Source organism: Eutrigla gurnardus, assembly GCF_963514095.1.
Source record: "Eutrigla gurnardus genome assembly, chromosome: 8".
In the NCBI taxonomy this organism is placed as follows: domain Eukaryota; kingdom Metazoa; phylum Chordata; class Actinopteri; order Perciformes; family Triglidae; genus Eutrigla; species Eutrigla gurnardus.
The window spans coordinates 12,573,830-12,595,426 of record NC_139922.1 but is presented as its reverse complement, the minus strand read 5'-3'; the positions used below and the strand labels follow the sequence as shown (position 1 = coordinate 12,595,426).

Below are 21,597 nucleotides of genomic sequence, written 5' to 3'. Positions count from 1 at the left end.
CACATCCGTCAGAGCAACTATAGAAATGTGATTCAACGATAACCTTTCCATCGTTGTTCCTTAAAATGTGTCGTGATGGTTATCGCTCCCCGAAGCAGAGCAAATGAGGAACCTGAACATGCAGCATCATTCTTCTGAATGTCTTGATAAGCCCCAGCACTTGTACCTTAAGATGTTTAGATTAGAATAATGTTTTGTAACAACAGCACTGTATTTCTTAATTATTGTCGGATTGTTTAACCCCTTCTTTTTCTCAAAACATATTATGTAACTGGCGATGCAAAAATAAAATAAGAAAATTAACAGGAAAATTAAAGTGTCTGAGTGCGTGTGTTGTACATTCATAGGTAATTGCATGCGTTTATGCAACGGGTTCAATGAGCGTCAGAGACACAGAGAGGGAAGGTAAGGAAAGGAGGATGTTGGTTGGAGGAAGCTCTGCTCGACACTGATAAAGGAGCACTTGGTTGTTGGGAAAGGAACTTCTAACTGTTGTGGTCGTTGCCATAAGCTGAGAAGAGGGCAGCAACACATTCACTTATTCTCTATTTAAATATGTTATTCATGTCTAATTTTGAATCTTTTTTAATACTTGCGTAATTATTGGCCTCTTGAACACTTCTGAAGAGGTTAAGTCACACTTCATTCATGCTTTACTCTTTAAGATCATTCAGCTATGAAATGGCATTCAACTTATTTAAAATAAAACATGGCCACGGTTCCATTTTTAGAGCACAATTAGAAGAAGGCCCTGCATGTTCATTTATCATTTATGTTGACTCACATTCATCACCAATTCTGCCAGCATTCTCATCGTCACTGTGATTGCGTTCAAATACATAAAGTGTGTTTGACTTCTTCCATGAGATAACATGATAATCACATCTGAGAATCTTTGAGCCTATAGCCTATGTATGAGCTACTTCGAGGCAGCATACGTTTCCTCTCTGCTCGGGGTAATTTTGAAATCTTGGTGGCTGAATTGTGTCAACATAGTGCAGTATTGCAACATTTCATGGTCAACCGCGGTGGTGGTGGTGTTGTGAATGCATGTCAAAATACTTTGTAGGTTTTTTACCATACACTTTTTTTTTTTTTTTGCAGTTTAATAATAGCTGTACACCACTTGCTTCCAAAAGTGTAGGCCTACATATTCCCGTACAATTTCAAACTCAAGCCCAAGAATATTTTACAGTAAGGCCAAACAGTGATGTCATTTACGGAGTGAGATACAGGGAAATCCCCATCAGCTTGGTTTTCCAGATGATTCCCAGAAGCGGGAACTAAGGTAATTGGGGTTGGTTACATGTAGGAGGATCCTGAAAAAGAATGAGTAAGTAAATACTGCTTGTAAATTAGAGTTTAAAAAGAAATGTTTGTTACCATGCAGTCCTATCAAGAAAGTAGCCATCATCAGACACTTTTTTCTAATAATACTAATTTATCTACAGTACCCATGGTTGAGATTTGAACATTACATGACATCCTGGGCTGCACGGTGGGTTAGTGGGCTGCCTCAGTGAGAGGGTCCCGGGTTCGATTCCCGGTTCGGGTTCCTTCTGTGTGGAGTTTGCATGTTCACCTCGTGTAAGTGTGGGTTGTTTCTAAAGACATGCAGGATGGGGATAGGCGAATTGATGACTCTAAATTGCCCGTAGGTGTGAATGTGAGTGTGAATGGTTGTCTGTCTCTACATGTTGGCCCTGTGATGGACTGGTTACCTGTCTGTCTCTACATGTTGGCCCTGTGATAGACCATTTACCGGTCTGTCTCTAGATGTCGGCCCTGATAGACTGGTTACCTGTCTGTCTCTACATGTCAGCCCTGTGATAGACTGGTTACCTGTCTGTCTCTACATGTTGGCCCTGTGATAGACTGGTTACCTGTCTGTCTCTACATGTCAGCCCTGTGATAGACTGGTTACCTGTCTGTCTCTACATGTCGGCCCTGAGATAGACTGGTTACCTGTCTGTCTCTACATGTCAGCCCTGTGATAGACTGGTTACCTGTCTGTCTCTACATGTCAGCCCTGTGATAGACTGGTTACCTGTCTGTCTCTACATGTCGGCCCTGTGATAGACTGGTTACCTGTCTGTCACTACATGTCGGCCCTGAGATAGACTGGTTACCTGTCTGTCTCTACATGTCAGCCCTGTGATAGACTGGTTACCTGTCTGTCTCTACATGTCAGCCCTGTGATAGACTGGTTACTTGTCTGTCTCTATATGTCAGCCCTGTGATAGACTGGTTACTTGTCTGTCTCTACATGTCGGCCCTGTGATAGTTACCTGTCTGTCTCTACATGTCAGCCCTGTGATAGACTGGTTACCTGTCTGTCTCTACATGTCGGCCCTGAGATAGACTGGTTACCTGTCTGTCTCTACATGTTCAGCCCTGTGATAGACTGGTTACCTGTCTGTCTGTACATGTTGGCCCTGTGATAGACTGGTTACCTGTCTGTCTCTACATGTTCAGCCCTGTGATAGACTGGTTACCTGTCTGTCTGTACATGTTGGCCCTGTGATAGACTGGTTACCTGTCTGTCTGTACATGTTGGCCCTGTGATAGACTGGTTACCTGTCTGTCTCTACATGTTCAGCCCTGTGATAGACTGGTTACCTGTCTGTCTGTACATGTTGGCCCTGTGATAGACTACATCTTTATAATCAGTGATTATGGCTTCCTTCTTCCTCTCTGTACTTTATGAAAATTCCTTCTTTATACATCTTTTTAAACTGAATCAGACTTGTACATTGCCTCAGCTCTTACCCCCCGGATTGAAATACAGAAACTTTTCATTGTGGTACGCACAATAACAGTTTTCAAATCTGTTTTCCCCCTCAGATTATAACCCCCTTCTCTATTGAAGAATAGTCTTTGTAAATTACCAGGTAATAAATTATTTTTTGCTTGGAACATTATTTGTGCCGTTTTTAATTCTACAATATCAATGAATTTTATTATTTTTGACTTTAAAAAAAATGAATTTGTGTGGTCTTGATATTCAGCTTTGTGAACTATTCTTATAGCTCTTTTTTGAAGTATAGTTAGTGATTGCAATGTAGATTTATATGTGTTTCCCCAGACTTCTGCGCAGTAAATGAAATATGGCAAAACCAGGGAACAGTATAGAATATGTAGTGACTTGTGATCCAGAATATGCTTAGCTTTGCTCAATATTGAAATGCTTCTTGACAGTTTAGATTGTACATGTTTTATGTGAGATTTCCAATTGATCTTGTCATCTATTATCACACCAATAAATTTAATTTCATGCACTCTTTCAATGTCCACTCCCCCTATCTTTATCTTTACTTGAGAAAGTATATTAAAATTGCAAAAGACTATGAATTTAGTCTTGGACAAATTTAGTGACAATTTATTTTTGTCAAACCAGCCTTTTATCTTGTCCATTTCAAGGGTTATCACCTCTAATAGTCTCTGCAGATGAGCCCCAGAACAAAAAATACTTGTGTCATCTGCAAATAATACCAGCTTGAGCACCTTTGAAACTTTACAAAGGTCATTAATGTACATTATAAACAATTGTGGACCCAGTACTGACCCCTGTGGCACACCACATGTAATATCCAAACATGACGAGGAATATCCACACAACTGCACACATTTTTTCCTGTTACTGAGATAACTTTATAACCAATTTAAAACTAACCCCCTGATGCCGTACCGTTCCAGTTTATTGTAAAGTATTTCATGGTTGATTGTGTCAAATGCTTTTTTTAGGTCAATAAATATCCCAACTGTGTACTGTTTGTGATCTATAAAGTTTGTAATTTCTTCAATTGATTCCATTAATGCAAGTGCTGTTGAACAGTTTGGCCTGAATCCGTACTGACTGTCTGTAAGTAATTGATGTTTGTCTATGAATTTGGCTAACCTATAATTGAATAGTTTTTCTAGAATTTTTGAGAATTGTGGCAGTAGAGAAACAGGTCTACAATTTGTGAAGTTGTGTTTATCCCCTGTTTTGTACAAGGGAATGACTTTTGCTGTTTTTATTTTGCTAGGAAATTTACCTGTTTGAAATGATAAATTACAGATATAAGCAAGTGGTTCTGAAATTCCCTCTATGACCTTTTGAACAACAGTCATATCAATTCCGTCACAATCTGTAGATCTTTTGGTTTTACAATTTTTAACAATATCAATAATTTCTTTCTTTTCCACAGCTGTGAGAAACATGGAGGCAGGATTTCGATCAATTAACAGATCATTACCTTCTGCAGAAGGCACAGAATCAGGGATTTTTCCCGCAAGTTCAGGCCCAACATTTACAAAAAAATTATTGAAGCTGTTTACCACCTCATTCATGTTGTAATTCTCCTTTTCATTGTAGATCAAATACTTAGGATAACTCACTTGCTTTGGACCATTTTTTATGACCTTGTTTAGTATGCCCCACATTCCTTTCATATTATTTTTGTTCTTCTCCAATACTTTATGATAGTATTCTTTCTTGCCTTCTCTTAATATTTTAGTTAATTTATTTATATATATTTTGTATTTATTTTCTGCATCTTTTGTTCTCTGTTTTATGAAGACCTTGTAGAGTGTATTTTTCTTTTTACAGGCATTTTGTAAACCTTTTGAGATCAAAGGACAATCTGCATATTTAATTTTCCTATTGAACTGATAGATAGGGCAATGTTTGTCATATATTGACTTAAATATTGTTAAGAATGTATTATACGCTTTATCAGTGTCAGTTTCTTTGAAAACTGAATCCCAGTCATGCACCAATAGGTCGTTTTTTAGTGCATTCATGGAGTCATCCGTCCTCATTCGTTTATATTCTATATTTTTGTCTGGCTTATTGTCCTTGTAGTTGCTATCATAAACTGTAAAAACAGGAAGGTGGTCACTGATATCACTGATTAATAGTCCACTTATTGTGTTGTTTCCAATGTCATTAGTGAAAATGTTATCGATTAACGTGGCACAGTGAGATGTTATTCTGCTGGGTCTAGTGATTTTTGGATAAAGACTCATGCTATACATTGTATTGATGAACTCATCTGTCATTTTGTGATTGGTAGGGTTTATGAGGTTGATATTGAAATCCCCACAGATGAAATGTACTTGACTCCTCCATGAAAATGTGTTTTCCATCCAGTTAGTGAATACCTCAATACTTGACCCAGGTGCTCTATATATACAGCTGATGATTACATTTTTCTTTTTTTCCTTGTAAAGCACATTATCAACAACACCTGACATATCATCCACCACCTTAAAATTCAATGTTTTGTCAACATATATGGCTACTCCTCCACCACCTTTATTAAGTCTGTTTATGTAATTGCTTTCATATCCGTCCAGTTCAAACTCCATCCCTTTGTCACTTTTGAGCCAGGTTTCTGATATAGTTATTATGTTGAAAGGCTGCTTGAACTGATGTAAATATTCCTTTATATTATTGAAGTTTGCATACAGGCTCCTGCTATTAAAGTGGATAATTGATAATTTACCATCCGTTTTAATGTTCCAGTTGTAGTGATCATCTGTATAGTAGCTGCAGTTATTATTGATGGAGGAGAAAAAATTGTTGTCTGGGTCTATGTCATTTTCCACATCTTGTGTGTTGTGATCCGTATATTCAAATGATTTCAGTTCCTGTAGGTCTTGTTCATTAATCATTATAGTTCATAAGAAGATGCAGAAAAGGGGAAATACATCTGAGAATTAAAGCTCAGATAACCTTTATGAAAGGAACAGGGTTGGGATAGTTGTAGTATTACTTAACAGTAACCCATCTTTCCCGACTCCCCGCTCTGTAGCAGACTGCCCTTTGACCTCGTGCGGTCCCGCATCAGCCAATGAGAAAGAGCCTCATTTACGCTACGTACTACGTAGCGTCTGCGCAGCCGTAGTCTTGCTTGACAGTTTGCTATCAAGAAAGAAGATGGATTCTCCCATTCTGGTAATGTTAGCGCAATTAATTTGCCGCAATATACGTGACATTCGCGTCTTTAAGTTATAACCGTTTTTCATACCCGCATGTTGTTGTTTTTCTAAATCTTGTGCAATGTGGTAACCGAATTAACTCGACAGGAAGCAGCTAACTAAAGTTGTGTCTGTTAGCTAACCAGCTAACCCTGTTTAGCCTCAGGGACGTTAGCTTCGTGTTTATGTGTTTGTTGGTGATGTGGAAGTTTCGTGTCTTCCCTTTTGACTTCGCGGATAAGAAGTCGTTGTTCACTTTCAATTTGTAACACGTTGTTGACTGATTGGATTTAGTTTGTTTCGTTTGTTCCGTTACAGGTCCCTTTTTCTAGTTTTAACTTCGAGATATATTTGATCATTTCCGTCACTGATTAATGATACTTTCGTTGATTGTCTTAACAGGAACCATCCTTGTACACTGTTAAAGCAGTTCTGATTCTGGACAACGACGGAGACAGGCTTTATGCCAAGGTATGGTGAAGGCAACTGTTAAATCAAAGATGAATAATTTCACAACTTTCTCCACCTTTTAATGTGACCTATAACCTGTACAACGCAATTGGAAAAACAAACAGAAATCTTTCAGGGAGGTGAAGTAAAAATGAACAACTGAGATAATGTGGTTGCATAAGTGTGAACACCCTTTTATAACTGGGGATGTGGCTGTGTTCAGATTTAACCAATTACATTCAAACTCATGTTAAACTGGAGTCAGCACACACCTGACATTTTTGTAGCCACATCTTCCAGCACAAGCCATGGTCTGCAGAGAGCTTCCAAAGCATCAGAGGGATCTCATTATTCAAAGATATCAGTCAGGTGAAGGCTACAAAAGAATTTCCAAGGAATTAAATATACCGTGGAACACAGTGAAGACCGTCAAGTCTCCATCAAGTGGAGAAAATATGGCACAACAGTGACATTACCAAGAACAGGACGTCCGTCCAAAATTGATGATAAGACGAGAAGAAAACTAGTCAGGGAGGCTGCCAAGAGGCCGACAGCAACACTGAAGGAGCTGCAGGAATTTCTGGCTAGTACTGGCTGTATTGTACATGTGACAACAATATCCCGTCTTCTTCATATGTCTGGGCTATGGGGTAGGGTGGCAAGACAGAAGCCTTATCTTACAAAGAAAAACATCCAAGCCCGGCTTAATTTTGCAAAAAGACATCTGAAATCTCCCAAACGCATGTGGGTAAATATGTTATGGTCTGATGAAACCAAGGTTGAACTTTTTGGACATAATTCCAAAAGGTATATCTGGCACAAAAACACCGCTCATCACCAAAAGCACACCATACCTAGAGTGAAGCATGGTGGTGGCAGCATCATGCTCTGGGGCTGTTTTTCTTCAGCTGGAACTGGGGCCTTAGTCAGGGTGGAGGGAATTATGAACAGTTCCAAATACCAGTCAGTGTTGGCACAAAACCTTCAGCCTTCTGTTAGAAAGATGAAGATGAAGAGGAACTTTATCTTTCAGCACGACAATGACCCAAAGCACACATCTAAATCAACAAAAGAATGGCTTCACCGAAATAAGATTGAGGCTTTGGAATGGCCCAGCCAGAGTCCAGACCTGAATCCCATCGAACATCTGTGGGGTGATCTGAAGAGGGCTGTGCACAGGAGATGCCCTCACAATCTGTCATCAAGATGTGCCACGCTGATAGGCTCCAACCCAAAAAGACTGAGTGCTGTAATAAAAGCCAAAGGTGCTACAACATAGTATTAGTTTAAGGGTGTACATATTTATGCAACCAGGTTATTTTAAGTTTTTTATTTTATATTTTTCCCCTTTTAAAGGTTTCAGTTCGTTATTCAATTGCATCGTACAGGTTATAGGTCACATTAAAGGTGGAAAAAGTTGTGAAATTATTGGTCTTGCTGTCATTTTTTTTACATCGCATAAACCTGGCATTTGAACAGGGGTGTGTAGACTTTTTATATCCATTGTAACTGTTAAACTTCCATTTTGTTCCTGTAATTTCCTGTAAACTCCCAAGAGATTGTCTAATGCACTATTGGTTTTGGTCTTTTCATGCAAAAAAAAGTCATAAAAAAAGTGCATTTGGTTACATATCAACATATAACATCTGCACTTTAAATCCATCTACAGTATTATGATGATACCTACCCGACAGTGAAGGAGCAGAAGGCTTTTGAGAAGAACATATTCAACAAAACACACAGGACGGACAGTAAGATACATATATTTATATATTCGTTCTACATTAAAGACTTTACTAGGTCCATTTAGTCACTTTGCTGCCTCAAATGTAATAACTTGCATGGTTGCTTTTTGTGTGTCCTTAGGTGAGATAGCATTACTCGAGGGCCTTACTGTTGTCTATAAGAGCAACATAGACCTCTTCTTTTATGTGATCGGAAGTTCCCATGAAAATGAGGTAAGCCTAATTTTAGGATTTGATAGTGAACTACAAAGGTGCACTCAGTAGAGAGCAGATCTCCACCAGGTCTGTCCGCAATGACCACTGCTGTATTGTGTGATTGAATGAATACAACCCACAATTGGCTAAGCCCCCACCTTGACACCAATGGCTTGTAAGGTGTCATAGAACACACTTCATTTAAACAAAAAAATTAGAAGCGGTGAATACAGGCAATCGTCAAAATATCGTAGAAGCCACGTTATACAATCTTGCCCTTTGCGACAGAGTTTCTGCGATAAACAGGCACCCAACATATTATGCAGTCTCCTGCTGCAGAATGCGAGATTAGCCGTGGGCAGACACAGAGGTGTGCATGCACTCGTATGACCAATCGCATGGTCCTACTGGCGGAGATAACCATTGTTACGTAACAGTTGTAACCCAATTATTGAGCAATGAGCAAAGTCACACAAACATAAGTCTACCAAAATTGTTGATAATCTCATTGTATCTCTTACAACTGGTGTCATGGTTTGAAAGGTGAATAAACAGTAATTTGTGTTTCAACAGTTTTATATGACATTCCAAAACAAACAATATTTTATAATTAGTCACCAATCTGTAGTTTACATGTAGTCATATAAGTGTGGCCTGCTGTCTTAAGTGATTTAGAGTTGAAGCCCTGTTACTTCTACTTCTTCTGTTTTATTTTTGTTGTTTTATCCATTTCATCATGACATTGATTTATGTAAACAACAGATACATCCAAAAATAAATAATGGACCCAACTAATGACTTGTTTAAATTGATCAGAGATTGTGTTTACCTTACACTCAACACAGACATTTATTTTTATATATTTCTTCTTTCAATAGTTTTGTCCCGGTTCAGACTTTTGAGATTATTTGGGGATAATAATCTAACCAATATTGTGGCATACAGTGCATTTGCTATAGAAACTAAATAATATCTGTTGATGTGAATGTGTTTTCCAAATGTATTATTTATTATTTGACAAAAGATGAATCTGGTAATTAAAGTAACTTCAGCTCTTATAAAGTAGGGTGTTATTTATAAGCACTTGTTATAACCTCAGTAGTTGAGTCTGCACAGACGAATACCATGTTTAGTTTAGGTAGAGAATTGGAGGAAAGATGTGCCTTAAGGTCCAAAGAAAATATTGTGAAAACCATAACACATGATTACACACATTATTTCCTGAGTGATTTTACATTTCCCCAGCTGTTAGAAAAACTATTTGGGCTCATTAGACATGAACAGAATCTAATTTATGCTTTTATTCTCAACAGCTTATGCTTATGGCCGTTCTAAACTGCCTTTTTGATTCGCTCAGTCAGATGCTCAGGTACGTTTCTGACAGCTGGCATTTATTCAGCTAAACTTCAACACATATCTGTAAATATCCTTTTCTGATGTCTACTAAATTAAGCTCGACATGTATTTTTTGTAACTCTGTAGGAAGAATGTTGAGAGAAGGGCTTTGTTGGAGAATATGGAGGGACTCTTCCTGGCCGTAGATGAAATCGTGGATGGAGGGTGTGTACAAATTGAGTGGTTTAAAACATTAGATGCCAAGTCTTGTTAAAAAGACAACAGTGTTGGTACAGCACGTTTTTCTGTATGATTGCTAATTGTTGGTCTCTCTGTTTGCTGCCTCCTGCAGGGTGATCCTGGAGAGTGACCCACAACAAGTTGTGCACCGTGTGGCTCTCAGAGTAAGCTGCTCTCCTTTCAGTAAAATTCAACATCGTTTGTTGTTGGTTATGTCCGATGTAAACCTAACATGATTGTTCTTGTAGGGGGATGATGTGCCTTTGACAGAGCAGACAGTCACGCAGGTGAGAGAACCAAGCTTTGCATCCCTCTCTGCTATAAAGTTTAAAAGCTCCATTAGTTTGACTGTTAATGTTCCACACTCCAGAACCTATAAATACAAGGGCAAGGTTATAGAATCACTCTCCTTTACTCCTTTGTCACGTAATGACTTAATTTTATATGTTACTAAGGCTAATGGATCGTTGTCACAATGTGTGAACATGTATTTAAATGTAATAATATATTGACTCTATAGATTAAATAATGAGGAAGAAAACAAAACACCTATTGCTTTCATTAAATTCAAATTTGCACTAATAGTGCCCTGATATCTACCCTATAACTCAAAGCCGTATGAACATCAAAATATTTATCTATTATAAAAATCCTACTTTCAATCCACCTGATCTCGTTGCATAATAATGAGTGTATAACCTCAACACTGTAATGCATCATGTAATATACATCAAATACATCTCAGGGTGACAGGGATGACACATGAAGTTATTCATCGTTAAAAGATAGTTATTCACACATGGCGCTATATTGATTTTGTCTGAAGACGTCACTCACATTATTTTTTTCAAAAGAAAAATGTCTCATGTCCTCTGTTTTCTGTAGTTTAGCTGGCTTGGACAGTGCTGACATAGCGGCTCTACTGAGTGACTGACTGGCTGTTTGAATGAGGGCATGACGGGAGGGGGAGTCGGTTGGGTACAAGGAGTTAATTTCCGTACTTTATTAAGAGGAGGGTCCAATACTGCCTTTTGAAAAAGTGGGGGAAACATGTCCCCTGTGCACCCCCAGTAAATCACATCTTTGCATATATTGCATTATCTTCTATGCATAACAGTGTACATGATTTCAAATTATTCATTGTGATGGTGTTGGTAGCCAGCGGTGGTTCCTGTCTTTTAGTTCTTCCGTGAGTCTGCCTGTGTGAGCTCCTCTTGATTAATGTTGTCATTTAAGAGGCCTGAGACTGTCTACCACCATCCCTCCTAGGCATGATTAACGGCTGTCCCCAATCCCCATACTTTATGGTTATGATTCGGCTTTCATTCAACAAATTAAGATGATTAATTAGATCTTGCATATCTCCCTTCATTTACATTACTCGTTCACCCTTTTGATCCGTTTTTTTTTTTTAAACAATTATATGTACATTTTTTACAATCCTACCCTTGAACCTCCTCCACAAAATCCCACTCGTTTTTGGTTTTGTTTTATTTCATTGTTTTTTCCTTAAATGTTTGTCTCCTGCTGTAGCCAGGACAATTAAAGGATCTATATACAGGATTCAGAGCATTAATATAGCAGCAAACACAGTTTTCTATCTGAAGATATGGTGGAGTAACATCTACCTGAGCAGACAAAGGAGTTGCTCTGCCTCTGTGTGGGTGGTGAGCTGCTGTGCTTTGTAGCCGGGCTGGCCGAATGTGCCTTTTATTGTATGTTAGCAATCGCCACTGGCTAGCTCATTGTTCCCGCTCTGCACTGCGCTCATATGGTGGTAACAACTGATAACGCCGTTCCGAACAACGGTGTCGCCGTGGAAACATGGTGCCGATCCTCTGCTACCGCCCCAGGTTAACACTTTTAGCACTTTTGTCATTGTTGTGCTGTTGGTACTGTTAGCTGCAAGCCATGGGCTCTGCCATCGCCATGTTGAGAGCCATATGGAGGCAGTAGATATGCTGTGAATTCCACATGGAGCACCTATTTTACAATGTTATTGTTTGAGTGAGTCAAACCTAGTTTTCTTTCACAGGTTCTTCAGTCTGCCAAAGAACAGATCAAGTGGTCTCTTCTACGATAGTCACCCCTGCACCAGTCTACAAGTGAGCCGCTGTTCAGCCCAGTCTTTGTGGCACTGATCCTCATACTCCCTTTCCTCTGATTTCCACTCCTTCAATCCAAGCTGTGAGCAGTACCACTGACTGACCCCGTCACACTCCCAGGACTACTGCTCAAAAACTATTCATTTAATTTGTTTTTTCTTTTTTAATTGTTTTTTTTGCACGGACTTGCAATGTATTGCATAATCAACATGCGGATAAGAGAGTGTACATTCCAGTACGGCCTTTTTTTTTCATTACAGCATCTAGGTGTTTATAAAACCAGCGTATTTGTCTATAAAGCATTGATTAACCTCATCATGGCCTGTTGCAACATTCCACATGTATCCTTGAACAAGAATTTGATCCCGTTTTGACAACACCATGTCGTCTTACTGCACTAAGTAATGAGGCTATATCTATCATTTAATTTACATGGCTATTGTGATTTAATAAAAGCTGTACAACTAGTACTGTAGTCATACCACTGATCACAAAAATATGTTTTTTGTCAGGCGGTCTTCCATGCATCAGATACTTATAATAAATGTTTGTTGACACTGATATTTGAATAACTGTGATGTATCAAACCCCACCCGCTGCGTTCTTCCATCGTTTTCAGGAATGCGTACTTGACGTAAACTGTAGACTTGCTTTATAGTATTAATATTATTTGTCATTATGTCTGCAAATGTAGCAGGCCATTATGAGACGGTGTTACTTTAAATCAGAGCTGCCATGCTGTGTGCTCTTTGTTCTTCTAGACCTCAGCAGGAGCCCGTGACACTGTAGCAAGAGCTCCATCTCCTGGTGTCTGCAGCACAGTGCGAGGCTGAGCTACATACATACTGTAGACAAGAAGGTTGAGAGGGGAGGAGACTTATTCATGCTGCTCTGATCAGGCGCTTATATTGTACTGTGTTGCTGTGACATGCAGATAAGTTTTATGGAGTCATACTTGATTCATTTCTGCTCTGCAGAGAGCCACTGTGTGCAGCGTGAGTTGTGGGCCTCGACATATGCACCCCCCACCTTCAGACACTAACCTCGTACTCTCATTGTAATGCAAATGAAGGATACACTTGAGAGAAAGTGGTGTGAGAAAGGGCACTACATCATTTTGGTACCTGGTGCATATTATGGGAGCAGAAATGATCTATCTGCTTTCTTCCAGGTATCTACAGTACATATGTTCTCAAGATGATCCCTTGAAGGTATTTTTTTTTGCTAGGAAAGATTTGTGTTGCGTGCACAACAAACAGATTCAACCATACTTAATTATATAAGTAATAACCACATTAGGAAGTCATTATTGTTAGTCTTCTCCCTACGAAACTTGGCATGCTGTGTCATGCCTGTTGGCCTGAGTCAAAGGTCATTGTGGCCCAATTGTAGCCTTTTCACAAACCGGCAGATATAGCAAGTATGCCTTTTTCAGTTAATTTCTTTGTGTTATCTGTATCTAAATCATTTGGCCTCGACATCAAAGTGAGAAGCAGATAAGTAAGTACTTTTGATGTAGCAATGTCGATGGCCTGGAGCACTTTGTGCAAAGAATCACATGTAGCGGTTATGTCAGAATGCAGAATGTAAATTGGAGCATTTCACCCTTTTATTTGCTGGATGGGAAAATGCACACCTCTTCTTCTGGCAAACAATCAGTTAAAGCTTGCGTTTATTGCACCATGTGATGGGAACCGCTTATCTCGACCACAAAAATGGAGGACAGAAAACAGCCCAAAGGAACGCAGTCATGCTATTGTGACTCACGGAAATTTTCTTACATTTTCTTACCGTAGGGTTTTGTGGAGGATTTCTTTTCTAAGGAAATTACATTTTAGCTATTCTGGGCCAGATGATAAATTAATTTCAGTTACTCAGCTAAACATTACGGTACAGAAAATATCTAATAAATAACTGCATGTTGTGTATCAATCAAGGTAAACTGCTGGCAGAGAGCAGCTGATACAAAACGAGGCAACAGAATGTGTGTGTTGGCCTCTGGATGGATGCATGTGGTTTGATGTTTTCACATAACAGAGAGGAGTGTAGTCAATGAAACTGTTATTGGCTCTGACCTGTGGACCTATTGTCTTGGCTCGGCTCCAGCTTGATTCAGCCCCTGAATCTGTGGCTCTTTATGGCGGCGCAGATAGCATGAATGGAGGCCATGTTGATGCTACTTTCTAAGTGTTTTACTGGGGAGAGAGCAGCAAAAAAGGGAAAAGTAATCATTATAAATGGACTCCATTATTGCGCCGGTTTACCGTTATCGCACCAGTTTGCTGGTATAATGAGGACGGCTTCTGTCTGTGTGTGTGGTTACAGTGAGGGAGGGGATACATGAAGGTTAAAGAGGACGAGGTTAGCAGAAGTAGGCAGCAGTAAATGTGATTAGATGAGATCCCAGTGAGGCCACGGCGGAAAGGGAGAGGGTTAAAACGGATCCCACCCAAGGTGCCTGTCCAGAGCCTCACTCTTCATCCAGATAGCCCTGCAGCACCATCAGGGGCGCACCGACTTGCTTTCATCTGCTAATTACAGTTGCACCATCATAAAAAAGCAGCGAGGTAATTTATATTAATTATACAGTCATGAGTATAACAGTTTGAGACGCCATGGCTTGACATGCTGTACATAACATGCAGTAAAATTGTCAGGGACGTGTGGGCTAGAGCCTTGTAATTGATCGATGCATACAGTGAGTCGCTCTCTTTCCCTCGTGCGTGTGTGTGTATGTGTGTGTGTGAGTGGACTGTGTGAATTAGAGTCAATAAATTATCATCATCAGTAAGCTTACAGAGTCTTTATGTCATAGTCAATGGGCCTGAGCACCCATCCGATGGCTCGCCCGGTGAAAGAGAAACAACACTGGAGAAGCCAGTGACAGCGTGTTTGATGCAACACAGTAAACATATTAAAGGAAGTGTCACCACACTGTCTGAGCAGGACAAAGGCCAGGACCCACATGATGTTTAATGACCCGGTGTATGAAAATTAACGAGGCCGTTTTACCTCTACGGCTTTCACCTAAGCTGAGATTTAACGTAATGATATTAACATAGTGTCCAGGAAAAACAGCTTAAATTGAGTATCGGCCTGTGCATTGTTTATTATTGAGCTGCATTTTCTTTTTCCTTTTTTTTTTTCCTTTTCAAAATAAAGTACCATCATATCTGCAGAATTGTTGTAAATATTTGAAAAGGGTCATTAAAGGCTGTGTGTGTGTGTGTGTGTGGTGGGGGTGGGGGGGTGCAGAGAGGAGGAGGTATGGGCCCAGGCCTGCACCCTTTGCCTCAGCAGCGTCTCGGCAGCCTGACGTGGTTTATGGCTCCGGTTGCCCTCTCTGGGTCTGTTTATGGATTCCCATAGAACAGAGAATCATGGCCGCTTCAGGAAGAGCCAGCCAAAAACAACACCTCCACCGTTGCACTCCTGCCTGCCTTCGCTATAACTCAACGCGCTGTTCAGGTTTCTGAAGAAGGAGGAGAGAGAAAGAGAAAAAAGATTCGTAGTAATGACATAAGATGACTGTAAATTCTGATGCTAATGTTTAATTTTTGTGTTGTTGGTGTAAGATAAAAATGTCACCACAAATGTGGCTGCTTTATTGGATGTCGTTACAGGTTTGTGAAGAAAAAAATGGGCTTTGTTAAGGGAAAGCTTTTTTCCCTGCGGTTTTGGCGTATAGCGTTGCCTTTGCAAGACCATGTTATTTTATGGTGCCTCGAAGATTTACGGCATGAAAATGTTCAACTTTGATAGGATAATGAAAGTGCACCACCAAGGGCATTGTTAATCGAGGAAATATTCCGCCTGATGTGTTTTCCCTTTGCTGTTTTCCTCTTGTGCCAGTGCAGTGCATTACTCCTCATTGAGGGCTTCAGAAGAGTGATGGCGGACGTGGAAATACTCGGCGTGGTCAAAGGTGGTGGAGCATTAGATGCGGCAGGGCTGCGTTGCCTTTCTTTGGGGTTTGATGGCAGAAAACAAATCCTCAAGTGTAGTTGCTCTGGTTTTTTTTTCGCTGTGCTGCAGGGGCAACTCCATCATTCTCTGAAGCCGGGCGACTGGGACACATCTGGTTTGGTGGATGGGGCTGGACCGGTCCCTGCCTGTAGTCCGGAGGGCAGCGTGTTGCTGTGTCACGGCAGTCCGAGGTTACTGGGTTACTGTTATCAAACAGTCAGCGCTACGTTTTTTTTGGCCCTCGCTATGATGCAAAGGAAAGCCATCTGTCATCATTTCCAGCGTTGTACAGTCAACACGAGACACAGCCATGTTGGCCATAAAGCTTTATGATTGTTTCTGCTGCTTATTCATCTCCCACTGCATCCGTCAGGGAAACATGTCTGTTTCTCCCTTTCTTTCTTTCTTTCTTTGCCACATTTAGTCTCTTTTTGATCCACTGTTTTACTCGAGCATGTGGTTTTTTTGCAGCAGGACCAGAGAATGTAAAGTAAAGTATTTTTCTGTCGCATAGCTCTGAACCCCTCTGTTTGTTCTCCCTCTGTCATCTACTCTTTCTCACTTTCTCCCCTCCCTCCCCCGTGGATTCCCCAACCACACCACAACACCGTTAACAGACGCGCCCCTGACAGATTTACTGCCATCGTCTTTCCATTGGCCGCCAGCGTGACAGCAGAGATTTAACGCCGCCTCCTCATTGGCCGAGGCGTGACAGTTTAATTTATGGGCGCGCTGTGATTTGATGCCTCCTGCCTTTGAAGTGAGTTACAGCTCTGTCGCTTATAGGACACAGAAACGGTGTCAGGTTGCAATCGTAAAAATCTTATCCCTGAAGGGAGGTGCACTGGAGTATAATAGTCCTGACGTCATGAGAGGAGACGAGACCTTCTTGTGAGCAAAGAGGAAGAACAGAGAAATGTTTGTGATGGGATAAAAAAAAAAAAAAATGCTTGGACTCTATCCCAAAACGATTTGAATGGCTCACAAAATATCCTGCTGATGCCAAAGAGAGAACTCTAGTTATGGTGCAGAGAGAGAGTGGAACGGACAATTTGATTACGCACGCCTGCATGCATCCACTCGCACTTGCCTTCGATTTGAGCTTCTTCTTTTTTTTTCTCCCCCACCTGCATAGGAATGCGCATTTGTCTTCTTTTTCCTCCACATCTCTAATGTTCAGCAGGTTTTCACTTGACGTTGGGGTCAGAAGCTCCTAAGTAACCGAGTAAATCACTTAGATATCTTCCCAGCCGATCAACAGCAGCCAACTGCCAAAGTCACTTTGGCGCCTTCCTACTGTATCCGCCCGCCACGGCACCGGCGCTTCGTGCAATGCCATCATCTATCTGCGGCCTATCTCTTCATCAGGCCTGACAGTTTATCCTGACAAGATCAAGAGTGAGAGTGCGGCCCTGTTAACGGCCTTGACCCATGGAAATCTCTAAGGGTAAAAAGCGGAGCTGCCCCTGCCCCGTCGATCAACCCCCGAGTGGATTCATGCTCCGTTTCCCTTGGATATCAAATCCCTCTCTTCTCTCTTTCACTTCACACTTGAGGTCGTCTGCCTCGAGTGGAACGTTGTCGGGGAAAATGAAGAGACGGGGGGGAAAGCCCTGGACTTGCCTTGTCAAGCGGGATTGCATAATTTCATCCAAGACCTTCTGGTGAACTTGATGACTCGGGGGTTACACGCATGCCCTCTGACAATGTGCCATGTAAGAGAAAGAAAACAGGTTTTACATCTTTAAGAGACGCGCTCCCTCTGAACCCGGAGGAATGATGGATGGTTCGGCGGCGCGTTTGAAGAAGGCAGATCTACCTGCGTGGACTTAACCATTTCAGAGTCGTGCTCTGAGTAAACATTTGTCTTTGTCGCTCTGCTATTTTAATGTATGACTTTGATATATATAATTATAACTCCACGGGTTCCTTAACCGGACCTGCAGCTTTTGAGGTCATGAACCTGTATGATGTAATGCACATTAGAGAAGAAATGAGGGGTTTTAATTTCATCTGTCCCAATATTTGCTAAGTGTGTCATAAAGGTGCTAGCGTCCCGGATACATGTGCCTTGCCAGCATCCAGCACCAGCGAATCCCAAACGTGGACCCTTGTGGCTGGTTTGTGGTTCCCCGGAGAATGGGCTCAGTCCAAACGTGTTCCAACGAGCTGCAGATTAATAGCAGGTGTAAGGCCAAGGCGTGTTAATGTATCTGCTGAGGCTCAACGCACCTCTGTAGGAAAGTGATTTTTACACAATCGGCAGGGCGCCGGGCTTTCCATCCTGTCGGGGGGGGGGGATATGGATTACTCTGCGTGGCTGAATAAATCTCAGCAACAAGGTCCTGCACAACTGAACCCCATCTTTGTTAATAGATCTGCATACTGCAGAGCGTTGGCAGAGGTGTTCGTGGTGGAGAAGATGCCTCCTCTCTTTCTCAGTACTATGTATTACCAACATTTTTTAATTGATTTGCTCATTTTATTAAGTTGAGGACTGGCAGTCCGGTGCTGGATTGCACATTGGAAACTCACACCTTAAAGCTGAAGCAACTAAATGGAACTCAGCCATCATTCATTGACTATTTACATGCACATTCTTCCCTTTTCCCCTTAACCAGTTTCTCTCCCGTCTCAAATCTTTCAAAATTTCCCAAAAGTTTATTTGGAAGGTTCTGGATGCCAGTTCTCACTCCACTGGAGAATAACTTTCACGTATGAATAATCATGATTTGAATGCATCAAAACAAGTAGGCCGAGCTTCACGTTTCCCCCGTTACCGGTCACATGGGTGACGGCTTTGGCTTTGCTTCTCCTCTGTGATGTAGTTTGCAGTGCTGGGAATGATATGCAGAGGCTCATTAATCTTGTTGAGTTGCACTAATTAGAAAAGTAGTGGCAGACGTCTGAATGTGGGACAGTCGGTAGCTCGATGTGACCCAAAGATTCCCCGTCAGAGATGTTTTGCGAGGCGGGTGGCGTCCCGTTAGTCATTTCCATACGTTTGACTGGATTTTTGTCAATGCTAACGCTAATACCCCGGCAGCCTATTTATGCACTTTGGAGGCCATTTTGTCCGGATGGGATCGGTGTGAAATGGCTGCCGTTTGCGAAGACGCCTCACACTTCACCCATCTATCCTTACATTTGATACCGCTGAAGTTCTCATACTGGTGCAGGCTGCCTTTCTGGTTCCAAGGCAGACCAGGAATCCAGCCACATACATAATTTATTTCTGAATATAATATAGCCCCGAGTATTAGATAATATTACAATATTTGGTAATCATTAATAAGTAATGCATTCACACTTTTCCTTTCATTGTTTGAAAAGAACTTTAGATTTATGGCATTTTTTTCCTTCGTATAATATCAAATACTTTATGGAGTGAGCGCGATAAGTCAAATTAATGCTTTTACATTTACGCCGACAGGGTTCGGTTGGCGTCAAAATGTAAGTGGGGGAAAAACCAGCGAGAACCCCAACAGGGTTATGTTCACAGGTAATTCATTTCAGATTCTTCACATATTTGTTCATTTAGAGGGAAAAAATCATCCGTTCTGTTCTCCTCTACCGTGTGTCTTGGTTGCCACTTCCTGTCCCTCGTTGTGACTGTTTGAGGACGTGTTCACTGAGGCGTCCAGGAAAATGGGAGTCACCCGGACAGAGGGATTGAAATTTTAATGATGAGCAGCACCACCGCGCTGACGGCCATGGAACACCTCAGACAGCTTAAATATCACCGCTAATTAACACAGAGAGGTGGGCTGTCACGGGCATGATGGATGCTCGAGAGGATGGGGGGAGGACGGAGGGAGGGGGGAGGCAGATCACTTCTTTCAACCAACCAGCGATTCCTTTATTAATCAAAGCCTGAGATGAAAAGGCTCTCCCACACCTCGGGGAGAGGGAGATAGCAGGAGCTATTGTTGGGAGGGTTTCAATCATTTCGCCGTGAGCTAGAGATGTATTTGATCAGGGGGGGGCGTCCAAACATTCGTAGGGGACAGAACCATTCTGTTGCCGGCCTCACTTGTTTTTGTTAAGCCCCTGAACCACCCACGTGTTTACACAACACCAATATGCTCAGATTTACTGGTTATTGGGGGACATTTCTGTTTGGAATACGTCTTTTTTTTCCTGTATCCCTCTGACAGGAGAGGTGAGCTCGTGGAGAGTTGGCCATCACTCTTAGAGCGAGCTCTCCTCCCTGATGGAGGGAGCCAGATGGAGCACAAGGCAGCACTCCTACACTTTACCTCTGGACCGACTCCACGATCAGTCTGTTTTTCCCAGAGATGATTTCGAACCTAGATGATTTCAGCACTTTGTGTATGAAGATGGAGTGTTATCTCTCCCTCTCTGGTCGCCTCCCCATCTACCTCACTTAAGGAGGTCCATTGTTAAGTGCCAGGGGCCTGTGGGTGCTGTAAATCAGGCTGCGGAGGGAGCGGATGTCTCCCATGGGGGGAAGGCGCACACTCCCAGCAGCCTTCAGGCTGATCTCATCCTGCCTATCCTAATGCTTTAATTAAGGAACTGGTCAATAGCAGAGAGGAAGGTGCTAAAGGGTATGATCTGCCCGGCGTACGACTGATGTGGCGATACCTACGCAGACAGACTGACGGGGCGGTGTACTTGGAGAAATTCTCCCCTGAAGAATGTGGTATCAGCTGTCGCCATACAAATGGTGATGACTGTTTAATTACCTGGTTTGACAATAATACTTTTCACCAGCGGCACCTATAATCATTCATACTTTTTTAAAACAGGACTTACTGTGGTGTTTAATGTTTAGGAAGTTTTTTAATCAAATTAGATTTTCAAACTCCTAAACTGTGATAGTTTTGACCCAACCTCAGGGCTGATGACCAAAGCAAGTGTTTTAGTTTTCCCATATGTCTACTGCCTGTCTACTGTAGTGGAGCTTCATAGAGTCACTGGGCTGGCTACCAGTAGGCCTACGTACCAAAATGACGCTGACCCTCACCATTACGTTTTAACCCCAAACCTATGTGACGAGTTCGTAATTAGAACTTCCATTCAGCCAAAGCCTGTTCGAACACGAGTCACTATTACTGCAAACAGAAACCAGAACACTTGGGATACCAAAATCTCGTCCCATAGAATTTAGTTTTGAGCTAAAGTACTTTCAACGTTTCATTGCAAGTTCCTAGTTGTGCAATACAACATCTGATCTACGTTTTCTACCAACTCCAGGCCTTGATATCATTGATCGGCCCATGGAAGAGGTGTATGGAGAGCCATAGCGTTTGGCTTTGCACACTGAAGCACCATCTGTTTCTTACCGTCTCATGGAAGGAAGCACACCTCCCTCTTGTGGCGCAGACGAGGCTTTGGCTTTTATAAACTGACCAGGGCGATAAAACTGTATTGCAATGCGTTATTGTGCTGGTTGATTAATTGAGGGTGATAAGAGCAATGATCAGAAAAAAGGGCTCTCAGTACTCAGACTCCAGGCACTTGTTCAAGGAGATTTGTCACCATTTCTGACAATTCATTTTGAGAAGGAGATTAGTTGGGAGATTAAAAACAGGTTAAATTTGCAGCCTCAATTGAAAGAGGGGAGTAAATGC

At 41.6% G+C, this 21,597-nt stretch overlaps 1 protein-coding gene across 1 annotated transcript; it reads left to right on the top strand.

Annotated features, from left to right (window-relative positions):
- The first annotated feature begins 5,876 nt into the window (after positions 1–5,876).
- Positions 5,877–12,595, top strand: copz1 (COPI coat complex subunit zeta 1). The gene is made up of 9 exons (XM_084015059.1): positions 5,877–5,941; positions 6,367–6,435; positions 8,084–8,165; positions 8,281–8,372; positions 9,668–9,723; positions 9,837–9,914; positions 10,042–10,093; positions 10,178–10,216; positions 11,965–12,595. The coding sequence occupies exons 1-9, from the start codon at positions 5,924–5,926 to the stop codon at positions 12,010–12,012; spliced, it is 534 nt and encodes a 177-aa protein (XP_083871185.1). The 5' UTR covers positions 5,877–5,923; the 3' UTR covers positions 12,013–12,595.
- Positions 12,596–21,597: the final 9,002 nt, after the last annotated feature.

Coding starts and splice junctions, on each gene's coding strand:
- copz1 (XM_084015059.1), top strand. Junction 8,166..8,280: donor CAAAACACACAGGACGGACA/GTAAGATACATA, acceptor GTGTGTCCTTAG/GTGAGATAGCATTACTCGAG. Junction 10,217..11,964: donor CAGAGCAGACAGTCACGCAG/GTGAGAGAACCA, acceptor TTTCTTTCACAG/GTTCTTCAGTCTGCCAAAGA.